At 40.8% G+C, this 13,637-nt stretch overlaps 1 protein-coding gene across 8 annotated transcripts in view; it reads right to left on the reverse strand.

Moving 5' to 3' along the window:
- LOC6578020 (protein sickie) overlaps window positions 1-13,637 on the reverse strand; it is a 299,838-nt gene that overhangs the window by 61,431 nt on the left and 224,770 nt on the right. For all 8 annotated transcript variants that reach the window (XM_015165951.3, XM_015165950.3, XM_032729136.2 and 5 more), the window contains 2 exons: window positions 12,234-12,339; window positions 10,562-12,157 (listed from right to left, as the gene is read on the reverse strand). In XM_015165951.3, coding sequence (XP_015021437.1) covers window positions 10,562-12,157; window positions 12,234-12,339 — 1,702 coding nt within the window. The remainder of the gene's footprint in view (window positions 1-10,561; window positions 12,158-12,233; window positions 12,340-13,637) is intronic.

Consider the following 13,637-nt stretch of genomic DNA (forward strand, 5'->3'; position numbering starts at 1 on the left):
GTTGCTTACCAACATCTCCCCCTCTCACTCTCCCTATCTCTTTCTGTATCACACGCTCCACTGTCAGCTGTCTCGCTCGCACTCGAGCAGCGAGGCGTGCGCTTAAAGCCGCTTAGCTCATTGCGAATTCAACTAAAGCTGAGCAGCGAAACAATTTAGCTAAAACCCGGCCGGAAGAGCTCCACGGGTATAGCTGGGAGACAGTCGCAATCGAGAGTTGGCAGTTGGCAGTTGGCAGTTGTTAACCCACCTATGAGTCAGCTGCTCTAAAATATGCACAAAATGTTGGGCACCTTCACCTCCAGCTCGACTGCCTTTTGCCTGCTGTCTGCTGCCTGTTGCTGGTTTATGGCAAATGCTGCCCATTTCTCGTCGTTTTCTCTTGCTCTGTTTTCTTTTTTATATGGCCACAGGACTTGACAGGCTGACAAGCACATATGTGTTTAGGTGTGTGTGTGTGAGTGCAGGTAAAAAGATTTATGGTCAGCTCGATTTGAAATTTGAAGTTAAGTAAAACTAAAACTAAAGAATGCACTACTTAATATTATCTTTGCAATGTACCAAACAATCTATATGAACTGAAATTGAAATATATTATGGCAATATTAGTGATTTTTCAAACTGAGATTGGAGTCACTTCAGTCAGCCAGCCTATGGGCGACCTATCCCTATCAGGCCATGATCCTATGTCACCTAGCGCTGATGCATGGCACACATGAGTGGACTGCTCTCCTATTTGTGTGTGCACGGACAACCCTTTTGGCCCCTTGGATTCCTGTTGGCCAGCCAGCCTTTGTAAACAGCAGCTGTTGGCAGTGCAAACACAAATGTTGGCGTAAACAAAAGACTCGGGCCGGGAGTTTAATGGCCTGAAGCAGTCATTGACACAGCTCCATTTGCCGGCCATTCGAGCGGGCATCTAGTCAATGCCGAGATGCAGCTGATTGAGTTCGATTGATTACCTCTTTGCCAGTCCTAAAACATGTTGATCCACTGCATGCCACAAAGCGCCTCAAAGTATGCAGCACAAAGCTCGAGCCGGAGTATGAGTAAAAGCAATAAGCGCGAGTATCACAAAGTAAATTTGAATTTAAAATTATTTCATTTAATTTAAACAGTTGTGTAAACACTCAAACAATTCACAAAGCACATGCAGATTTTTAAAACTTATTATAAATTTTAAGTTGAAAATGTTACTAAAAATATTTAATGAATTTATATTTATTTAATCTAATTATATTTACATTAATTATTCGATACATGTTTCATTTTCGAATTTACTTTTAGTAATTATTGCACCATTCCTAAAATATTTTATATTTTATTATTTACTGTAATTATTTATTTATTTATTTAGTTTTGATTAGTATTGTGTTGATTCACGCCCGCAACATTTTCTTTACTTTCGGCAGCAACCGCATCGCCCGAGCGTTGAAATGCGTTTTCTGGGGTTGCGTCGTCGACTGAAACTGAAAACGCACGAGACGAACGAAAATGCCAGTTCGAAAAACTCGTTGAAGAGAGCGAACCAGTTCGAAAAGTGAACAGCAGAGCGCGCCCAGTCAAGAGAGCGCGTTGCAAAGAGAGCCGAACACATGGCCAAGTCGCATGCTGAAAGTAAAAGCCCGTCTGGCCTCAGGGCAACGGGAAGCCAGGAAGACGAAGCAACTGAGACGGCTGCCCACCTGCTTAGCTGTCTAGCAGCCCACCTGCCCACCTGCACACCTGCCCACCTGTGCACTCGCATTGAATGAACAGAAAGAAAACTAGCTGATAGGCTCTGTTTTATCTTTGGGCGTTTTAGCCTTGTTTGTGCGGCGAGCGCGGCCTGGGCCAGGGAGAGGCATAGTCGCCTGGAGCACGACTCAAATTCGAAGGAGTTCACAAAGGAGAAACTGAAACTGAAACAGGCACTGAAACAGAAAACTGCACTTTGTGTCTAGTTTATGAATGGAACGATGTCTGAGAGTAGCCTCTGCCAGGTAAGTAATGGGTATCAAAACATTAACGTATTGTGTAGCAAAATGTTAGTTGCAAAACTCTGGAAGGTAAAAGATAACAAAGGCTCCTGGATGCAAAGTTAGTTTCACAGAACGGGTGCTGTCCTTGTAGGGTGTAAACGGATGTGGGGCAGGCGCACAGGGGCGGGCAAATGAGACATGGAAATATTTGTACTTGAATTGTAAAAGAAAAACCCTGAGGTAAATTAATTTAATAGACTTTGGTAAATATGACTAAAATCAGTGAATCAGTGAATGATTCAATTTCTTTTGTTGATAGTTTTGTGAATGGACTTGATTAAGTTGTTGTATCTATATATTTTTTAATTCGATTTTCAGGGCAGTTATATATTTTGTAAAGTCATAAATAATAAGCTGAAAACATTTGTGGGTTATGAGAGATATCTTCAATATTTGGGCTATAGGATTTTCAAATATGGAGTAGATTTGCTAGTATTATTTGAATGTTGTATATATCAAAAAATTATTATTTTCTGTTTTAGTATTCATATTAATCTTAATATTATTATTTTAATATGGGAATTGTTTTTAATATTTTTAGTTTCAGTTAAGTTTCAGGTTTTATAGCTTTCAATTTAATATTAGTATTTAATATAATTAATTAATAAAATTATTTATATAGTCAGCTAATATTTTTGTTTTATATATTGTTTCAGTTTTAATTTAATAAAAACAAACCAGCTGAATTATTTTTATATTTAATAAAATGTTGTATATATACATACATATATAGCTAATATTTTTTACTAGCGTCATCCCTATCAGCGATGCGTATAAAGCAAAAAAATAAACTAAAATTGTTTTAAGAGTTTAAGGATAAAATGCCTAAGTTTGGTACCTATGTGAAATTATATTTTTCATTTGTAGAAAGCATTTACCAGAAATAGGTTTGTATTATTTTTAAAAGTTTGTAAACTATTCGTTCGATTAATATCTTGCCACAATTTTAATGAATAATATTTGAAACGAAATTGTTCAGTTTGGATTAATTTGTTACTTAATACTTAGCTAATATATTTTATTAGCCTCTTCCTACCAGCTCGATTCGTATTTCAGCAGTTTTTATGCTCCGCATTTAGATTTGTGGCAACTACTTCCGCTGCCTGACAAGGCAACAATACTTATCCGGTAAATGTCGAACGTGCCCCACCCACCCACGCGCGTAGCCCAACCCGCCCAGCCGTGGCTCTTGCTGTGGCTGGCAAGAGTTTTGTGGTGGTGGTTCCACCTAACCAAAAGCAACAAATGGCTTTTTAAGAGAGCCAGCACAAGGGCGTGAGAGTGTGTTTGTGTGTGAGAGACAGAGAGAGATGTAAACAAGTTAAGAGCATTTCGCAATTTCGAAAATACGAGTAAAAAGATATTCTCTTCTGATTGCAGTTGTTCAAACTTGTTTCATGTTCGACAGCTTTTCAATTGAACGCCAAAAAAGCAAACAAACAGAAAAAAAACAACAACAACAACATGAAGTAAAAAAATCCAACTAAAAATTGAGCCAAGGGCGGGCTCGTTCCGTCTGTGTGCTGCAATTTTCCAAAAAACTGCACGCAAGAAAATGTTTTTCGTGAGCGCCGCAATGAAAAGCGAAACTGGCCGATAACAAGTGCCGCTCAGCATTGTTGTTGTTGTTGTTGTTGTTATTTTTGTGGCTATTGCTGTGGTTGATTGGCCGAGCTGTTTGGCAACCCAACTAATTGGAGCCGCTTGCCAGCCACATGTGCCCCACGCATACAGAGCGAGCGAGCGAGAGAGAGAGAGGGAGAGAGAGAAACACGCCCGTTTCTTGGCTAGCTTTAAACTCATTAATCTTGAAGGCAGCGGCACTCAATCAGCGAACAATCGAATCGCATTCCATCAAAGAAGAATCACAGATGGCACAAACTTTGCACCAACTGCAGAAAAAAAGGTGATTAGCCAAGTTTGTACGTGTTTTAAACTAACAATTCTGCATAAGTCGACATTAAGTTTATGTTTTATGGGGCGAAGTACAAAGAACAAAGGCAAATCCTCAATTTGAGCATAATCATCAAATATAAATATTAAAATTCTGAAAAGAGCGAAAGATAAGCACTCAATCAAGTAAAATATTTCAGAATTTGTATAAGGCCAAAGCTGCAATGCATATAAAATATATTAATTTTATATATACATTTACAATATATATATTTTTATATAATACACTTATAATATATATTTACATGTGGCCAATTTTAGTCATGGTTAGCTTTTTTACTTTCAGTTAAATATGCAAGCTCACCTTTGCAGTTCATATTAATTAACATTTTTGCAAGCTTAACAAATTTAAGTAACGAAAAAATAACTTGCGGCTAATACAAAGTTATTGAAAAACGATTAAACAAAAATGCAGCCAAAGACATTTTGTCATGGCTCACGTCTAACGCTTGTCTATGTCTATGTATGTGTATGTGTGTGGGCGTTGGAGCATGTCTGAGTGAGTGTGAGTGTGTGTGTGTGGCGTGTGGCATGTGGCCGCTTGTGGAAAGGTCAGTTTTGGCTTAGAGGCTTACATCGTATGCGCGTCACATGCTCTGAGCCGCTTTTAATCGGCCCGCAATGTGGCTGCAGCTACCAGGAAATGCGGAACGCGTGGGCGGGTGTCTGGGAGGGGCAATTGCTGGCATTTATCAATTGCGATTGCAGTTGCAATTGCAATTGCAGTTGTCATTGCAGCCCCTTGCATGCATCTAGATATGACTAAACAGCAACTGGTTTCTGATAAGTCAAACACAACTGTTGCAATTTTAATTATGACATGAAAAAATCCACAAAATAAAAAAAAAATATTAAATCTTATTATTTCACTTTCACAATAATTTTAAAAATATATTATAATGATATATTTAATATATTATTAATAAAATTGGAAACTCCTACATTGGTTTTCCCCTTCGAGTTGCAAATCAATGAACTCTCACGTTGCTATAAAAAGCTCTTGTCTGGGTTCTGTGTCTTAGCTAAATATGTACAGACTATGCTATAAAAAATATTGCAATTGCCGAGCTTTCTACCTGTAGCAAGAGCTTTCTGCGAAGGAATGTTGAGCTTTTCAGCGTGCTTAAAATGTTAACTTAAAATAGACTTCAAATATAAAATTTTTAAATTTTTTCAATTTTAAATGAGCTTATACTTTAATAATAAAATACTATTTAATTTAAATCTGATTTAGAGACTTTTTGTAGTTAAAATTCTAAAAATAAGAAAATTATTAATTAAATTTCTATAAAATTTATTTCAACCATAACATAATTTATTTCAACAACAATAACTGTTTCCAATATTCTCCACTATACCTCAGTTCTCTCATTTAACGAAATACAGAGTAAGTCTAAAGCAATATACCGCTTAACAAAGCTTACTCTCATATTGACTTTTCCTTTGATATTTAAGTATTTAGTAAAAAGAATTGAAATAAGAGAGCTTCAATTTCTTCGAATCTAACAACGCTTTACTTAAACCTTTTCCATTCAAACTGAGCTAAAATTATTTTCTCATTCAATTATTTCGCTCAATCAACGAAATAAGCTTACCACTTACTCCACTCAGTCCTCAGCCATGAGAGGGAGCTAAGAGGCAGCTGCTGAGGCTGCCAGCTTAAATAAAGAATATGTTTTTAATGTGACAAACGCAAAGCAAATCAATGAATCAATTTTACGCAAAAAACGAAACAGAAAATATTCTACCCAACGAAAAGTTTCCGCTTCATTTAATCATCGTTTGGCACTTCACTTGAAGGGGACCCAAAAAAAAAAAAAAAAAACAGAGAGGAAAATAAAAAGCGTGAAAGTATTTCTTTAGTGTGACGAAAACTGAATACTCTTAAATGTTGGGAGTGTGTAAGAAAATAAAATAAAGTAAGCAATTAAAGCGGAGGAATTCTAAACTTCATCTTATAAATATTTTAGAATACAGAAAAGTATATGGTATGACATTATTCGGACTTATAATTTGTGTATATCGAGAATTATAATTATTCATCAGGTGCTTAAGATATGTTGAAAGACCAATGATGAAGTGATATATAATTCATTAATATAAAGGTAAAATATAGCTGAAAAAATGCAAATATATATTGTTGAATCAAGTCCTAGCATTTATTCCTAGATTAAAATTTCTATGCTCCATATACAATATTATATCAGATTGTGTTATATATGTGTTCTGGCCTTATTTTATCATCAAGCAATACCATCAGAATTAAAAGACTTTATTGTTTGCTCTACCTCTGAGGAATTTCGTGACGAAACGTCAAATACCCTTCACAAGGGTATCAACATAATTGGAAAATGTGGAAAAGCTGCGTGGAAAGCTGCCGTTGGGCGTCACGTAATTGGGCACTCGAATGGACAGCCGCCTTTAAATAGGTAAACTGAGGCGTTGGCAGGTGGCAGGCGGCAGGTGGAGTGAACCGCACATTATTTTGGGTCTGCAGGTTCAGTGAATTTGATAAAATTAATAAAAACAATTTGTATTTGTTATGTCGGGTCGGTTGGGTGCGAAATTTATTTTCAATTTGCCGGCGCATTGCGGTCAGCAAAATTTACGCAACGCCCAAAGGCTGGGCGTGGCAGATAAGCCAGCTAGTGTAAAGCGAGCTTTAAAAATATAAAAGAGAAAAAAGAACTCTAAATGAGGGAAGAGAAAAATATGTTGCATTTGCGAGGCAATGAAAACTGGCATTGGAAATGGCAGCGTCTCACGCCAGGGCCATAAATCAAATGAATTGAAAAATGCGTTATTAAATAAAAGGGAGCGCCAGGACCAAGGATGCAGCAGACACGCAGGCTGAGGAAGATGCGGATAGACAGGAGGCACCGCCCAGCCAGCCAGCCATGTGTGCACACGAGTCCAGTTGGTGAAAGACCCTTAGAAACTGCAGCTGAAACAACAAGCATCCGATTCACTGCCAATCAGAGCTGATCACTTATCTTCTTTTTTTTGTAAATCAAAATTCATTGAATCAGGAATCAGAGCTTAATTGATATATTTTACGGTAAAGTCAATAGCTATTGATATTTTGTAAAATTTAAGTAGAAGGCGCAAATTATTTCTGATTTTAATGCTGAGGCAAAACAAACTGTATAGTCTATATATATATATATATATATATATACCCTATACCCTATTTCCGCAAAACAATTGTTTTTCTTATATTTTATAGCGAGCTTTTTAATATACAATATATAATTTAAGATTGTAATTTTATGTATTAAGCTAATGAATATATTAGAGTTGTTTCTGCTCAACATTCCAATACTTCCATCTAGAATTAGACTATTCCGAAATTTGAGTATTTCCGGACTAGATAATTTCTTTATTTAGTGCCTTATTTCCTTAAAATATATTAGATACTAATCTTTTATTGTTTAAAATTTGTCAACAGATCTATTAACAGTTCTTTCGGGCTGCTAGATATTTCAATTCCATATGAAATCGGCAGTTAACAGTTGTTCTTTAGAGTACCTTAACTAGTACTGTTGCTCGAAATACGAGTTATGGTTGTTGATTTTAATGAATTTATTTGTTTATTTATTTATTTGTATAAAAACACCATAACTACTCAGCAATACTAAGACATTCACTGCTTTACTTTAGTCACTGTTATTTAGCTATTTTCCCTCTAAAACTAGCCGTTTTGTGGACATCACTAGGAGCAAGTGTTTGCCTGGTTTGCCAGCTTGCTGAAATATGCGCCCTGCTGCATTTTGATTTACTTTTATGGCTAGACAACTGGCAGGCCAGACCCAACACCAGACAGAGCTTAACGAGGGAGGGAGAGAAGCGCAGGACAGATACATAGAGAGGAAGAGAGAGAGGGAGAGAGAGAAGGATGCCAGGACATGGGCACTTGTTGGGCTTCAAGCTGATGTCCTGCAGGTGTCGGCGCCGCAGCTGATTAGCTTCAGCTTGACGCTAATGCGACGAAGGGGTCGTCGGCGTCGACGTCGACCTCGTGCATTAAAATTCAATTACAAAACATATTTTGCAGCTGCATTACGTGACCATGGCTCAAGAGTCACAATCAAGGTTCAGCCACGGGGCCAACTAAACGACGACGATGACGACAACATCTGCTGCTACTCCTGCTGCTGCTGCTGTCTATTTATGGAGCACTCGCATGGAGAGCTCCCATTTCAGCGCCTCATGGCATTGCATTAATTTCACAGATCAAAAGCGTTGATGGACCGAAGCTAATGAAAATGTGGACTCCCTCACTTGGCCCTTCCCTGCCCTTCCCTGCCATCCCCTGCCAACCCAGCACCCACTCCACAAAGCCCATAAGCGCTTTTTAATGAAATGCGTGGTGAAATGTGGGCGGGAGTTTTCCCTCGACAAGTGTTTAATAAAATACACAAAATTATGATATACCACACTTCATTCTGGCAGCTGCCAAAAAAAAAAGCGATTTTCTCTATTTACGCCAAACAAATGGTTGGCAAATAGAGCGGCAAGAGCGAAACCTAATTATAGATATTAAATGCGCCCCAGTTTGGGCGCTTATGAGTTATAAATCAAAAAAGTATTAGAATTATTGACTCTCTACTTTGTTTGCTAAGAAATATTTAATATTTAGAACTTTATGAAATATTCATATGTTTTTTTCTCTGAGTGTTGAGTGATTGTGGTTATTCGATCCATTTTCTCTATATTACTCACATATCCACAGCGTATCAACTCGTTGCTTGATTAGTAGGAAATCTCTTGCTTCGACAGCTCTGTAAAATGTCTTATCAGACTATATTAAATTCATATAGTGTTAAAGACGTTTTCTCGCATTTAGTAGAAATATTGAATATTTAATATTCATAACCATAAAGTCGAAATTTATTTCATATATAAATATATTTGCAAGGATTTAAAGTTATTTATAATTTAAATTGAATCTCCAATCTATTTTAATGTCAACAATAAACAAATTTCAAAGCTAAATTCTAGCTCAATAAAATTTGTATAATTTTCTTTAGAAAATAGTTAGTCTTCCAAAAGTGGGAAAATACTCATAAAATGTTAAAAGCTATATAACAACCCTATAGGCATTTCGAGTCGCCAAGCCTTGCTGTGCCATAAATTATAAATTTTCGTTCAACGCTGAATCTAAAGACACAACTGCTTAAGAACTTCTTGTAATAAAATACCAGTTAGCCACATTTAAAGGGTTTTAATAGCTTCTACACCTTCTGCTGCTTAGTTTGTATTTTATTGGCCACAAATTGGGTGCTTATTTTATAAGCAACGCCAAACTCAACGAGTGTAAAGCCATGAATGCGAAGGGAAACCTATAAATCGAATATACATACATCTATACTCACACGTCGTATGACTTTACACCCGAAAATTGGAATCCGTTTGGGTCATAGCCTCTGTGTCGCTCCTGTGCACACGTCAAATTCGCTTGTTAACAGCAATATTATTTCCATAGATACCTTTGTTAACTGAAGTGCCAAGTGGCTCGGCTGGGCCCGTCGCCATGCGAGACTGCGTGAATGTATCTCAATATCCCTAGAACGGGATTCGCATGGTGCGAGAGAGAGGGAGAGATTGGACGGGGCAGGTACTTTGACAGGTGAGCATTGTCAATTGTCAATTGTCAAGCTGTCATCGTTGTCGTCTGTTTGGCTGCTGTTGACAATTTGCAAATGACATTTGACAAGCCGCCCGTGGAGTGTGGAGTGGGGAGTGTGGAGTGCAGGAGGAGCTCATAACCCGAAGCTGAGCCTGCTGTAGTCAGCATCGAGTGGATTTTATGCAAATTGGCAATTCGAGCGTTGGGGCATTTGATGCTCAAGAGCCAGGCGGAAGTTGTTAGGGTGCTCAAGTGGCTGCCATGACAATTAACTGCTTCAAATGATGAGTGCCTCCCCCTCTCTCTCTCTATCTCTGTCGCTCTCTCTCTCTCTACTTCTTCGCGCGTCGCTGACACCAAAAGCGTGGCCAAATTGCGCGTGGTAAGCAGAGATGCAGTCAGGCCTAAAGCCCCAGTCAAAGGGAATGCCAAAGCCGGCGGTTTAAGTGCCGTTTTATGGACACCTCACAACAGGCGACAAACTTCTTGGAACCCAAACGCGATACCCAAGCCCCAGTTAAATGAAACGATACGAAACGCTACTCTTCGTTGACTCATTGGTGTCAGCTGTTGGACGAGTCGCTCAGGAATGACTCACGGATCAGCAAAATACTTGGCAATGAAGGCGAACGCATTTGTATATCAAAGCTGTACTCAATTAACAATGAATTAAAGCAGCCAAGTTAAATATTCATGTGTGGATCTACTCTTGCTAAGCTGCTCAAGTTAGATTAGTATATTTCAAGATCTGTCTATAATTTAATGAAAAATTAATATAAGATATCAAATTTTTCGACTGTTTCGGAGAGATTTATGAGCAAAGGCAGGCAGGAATCGCTTTTGATATAAGTTTGAACCTTGATGTTTATATTCATTTATATTCATTTCCTTCGCTAATATGACAATGTAAATATATTTCAGCTGAGTCTTTATACAAACATATAATGTTCACACTTACCGCTCTTCGATGGTTGTCGGCAGCTGGGTTCGGGCCCGCATCATGCTGAGAAAGTGCTTGCCGTGCGAGACGCCGCCCGATGACCCGGTGCCGCTGAGGCCGCTGCTGCCCTCGGAGAGGTAACCGTTGTCGATGTCGTGATAGCGACTGGCCGAGGCGGAGCTGCCCACGCGCAGGGCATCGCCGTCGCTGCAGTAGCCCTGCCCGATGTCGGACTCGCAGAAGTCCAGGTAGGACTGATGGGGATGATGCTGCTGGCCGCCGCGTGCGCCACGCGTTGGCAGCGTTACGTGCGAATTGTAGCCGCGCAGCAACGGACGCATGGGCAGCACCGAAGATGCGGCGGCGGAGGAGGCGCCTGCAGTAGAGGAGACGCCTGCAGTCGAGGAGGCCAGCTGCTCCTCCTTGGACTCGTATATGGTGCCCACGATCTTCGAGGGAATCGTGTGGAACTTGCTGGGCGAGGCGGTGGGCGTATTCGGCGCGGAGTTGTGCATGGGTCGCTGCATGGGCGATCGCTGCGTGGCCAGAATATGCGGGCCTGCATTGTACTCCAGCTTGCGGGGAGTGCTCAGAGCCGACTTGGGCGGCGGGAGGCGGCTGTTGCTGCCGTAGATGCCGCCCGGCTGTGGGGTGGTTGGTTCGCTCAGGTAGCCAGAGCCGGAGTTGGAGCCAGTGCCGGAGTAAATAGCTGATATGTGATTCGAGGATGTCGGCGCATTGGCGTAATAAGGGGGCGGTGGGCTCGAAGGCAGCGCCTTGAGGATATGTTGAGCAGAGCCAAGGGATGAAGGCAGCTGCTGCTGCTGCTGTTGCTGCTGCTGTTGGTGTTGGTGCTGGTCGTGGGATATGTTGCTGGATATGTCGTTTGCTTCACGTTTGTAGAGCTCACTGGGGCCAGGTGCTCCGCCCAGCTGGGGCAGCTTGCTGGTGCCTTTGATGGCCGCAATGGGTTTCGTCAGATTGGGACTCTGCAGCTGCGACGGCTGCTGCTGTTGCTGCTGCTGTTGGCTCTTGGGCGAGCCTTTGGCGTCGGATTTCGAGTGCAACGAGGTCTTGGAAGACGTCTTCAGGGTATTCTTCTCGGCAGAGCCGCGAGCCAAGGAGTTTTTGCCCGCTCGCCCCATCGTCGAGCTGCGCGACTCGTTGCCCGAGAGCGTGGACTCCTCCTTGTGTAGCGAGCGAGCGGGACTCTTCTCCTTCTTGTCCAGCTTGCTGGGCTTGCATTGGTCCTTCTTCTGCTGGGCGGCCAGCAGCTTGGACTGCTTGGTGTTGTGCTTCTGCTGGCTCTTCTGGGCGCTGACGCTGATGCTGGGCGGCTTCAGTTGCGAGTTGTGCCCATCGTTGAGGCTCAGGCTGGAGTCGGAGCGCTCGGAGCGTGCCGAGCTGAAGCCCGAGGAGGAGGAGGTGCGCTTCGATTGGAGTTGCGTTTGCTTGTTGCATGCAACTGCGGCGGCGGCTGCATTGGCCGCGTTCTGTTGCTTCTCCTTGTTGAAGAGCTTCAGCTTGTCCAGCATCGAGTGCTTCTGCGGAGCCGTGGGCGCGTTCAGGCTGCTCGGCGAGGGAATGCCGCTCTTCACACTGGGCGGACGCAGGCTAGAGTCGAGATGGAGCAGTAGACCGAGATTAGTCACAGTTCGTTTGGATAACTTGCAGCGATATAACGACTTACCTGTTGTTGTTGCTCTTCAGGCTCTGGATGGTGTGATTGCTGGTGGGCGGACTGTTTGGACGGCTTGTGTTGAAGTCACTGCCGCTCTTGCCCAGACCCGGTATGGCTGTGGTGCAAACGAAAAGAAGAAGAAAAGATCAGGAGTAAGTCAAAGCCAACTGAACTGTCAGTTCATTAATTCTGCGAGCTCCCACTTGAAGCTGTCCCCGTAGCTGTCAGCTATAAGCGGAGATGCCCGTCGAACAGAGGCGCAGCCAATAAATCAATGCAAGAGGCCAAACGGACATTAAACCTAATTAATTGCTGTGGGGACTGTGGGGACTGTGACTGCAGCAGGGGGCGGCAGGGGCAGCCAAACAGACAAGGAACCACATATACAAGTGTATGTGTGTGTGTGTGACTCTCACGCACTGTCACATAAATCTTGAAAAAATCAACTGCAGCTGCCAAAACATGATGAAGATGAAGAAGCCAAATGAAGACAGAGCAGGAGTTGCATTTGGACTACAGATTAACAATAAATCAATAATACTTGTGATGGGTGATCTGCATAGATTCAAGTGGCTAAAGTATATCGACTTGTATTTAAATTTATAATAATACAAATTTATAATAATACAATTTTATTGGCAATCGGTGAAGGATTTCAAATAGTGTCGCTGTACGAACTTGAAATGGGTCTTAAGAGTTGATTTAATTATTTGCAATTTAGCAATTGTAGTCTTGCAGTTCTTTCAGTTGAAAATGTGAAATAGGAAACTCTGTTTTCTAAGAATATATATTATTCAATTCAATGGGATTTTGACAAACATTAATATGTTTCTTGCATTTTATATATTTTATGTCTAAGAATAAATTATAAAATACCGAGATATGTCTAAATTTCATCATCAATTTCAAATAAAAATTTGACATAAATTTAAATAAATCTACTCTATTAGATAATGATACAAATTATTATAAACAGCTTTCGGTCTAATCTGAGAGTCCCCACTAAATACGTTGAGTATAGCGAAAATTTCATACATCATGTATGTAAGTGCATCAATAAGATTAAATAATTAGTTATTTTATGGTCGGATTTCCTTTTACTCTGCCCCCTTATATTAGCATAGGCATAGAGGCAGAGGTCTGAGACTGCCTCCGCCATTCATCCTCATAAGCTTTCAATATCATTTAAGATTTCTAGTAATCTTTCCTATACAAAGAGATTGTTAGACACGCAGCCACTTGGCTGGATTTCAGCTCCAGTTAACGTGCATTTCACGGTCGATTCCCCAAGGGCAGCTGGCGTCCAACGTGGGGCCCATTTAAAGCCTCAAATCTCAGCCGCACGCATTAATTACTGATTGTTCAAGCTGCAAACAAATCAACTGCAACGGGGCGCTGCTTGAGTGGATAGCG

This window comes from Drosophila mojavensis, unplaced genomic scaffold, assembly GCF_018153725.1.
Source record: "Drosophila mojavensis isolate 15081-1352.22 unplaced genomic scaffold, ASM1815372v1 contig_49, whole genome shotgun sequence".
Classification (NCBI taxonomy): domain Eukaryota; kingdom Metazoa; phylum Arthropoda; class Insecta; order Diptera; family Drosophilidae; genus Drosophila; species Drosophila mojavensis.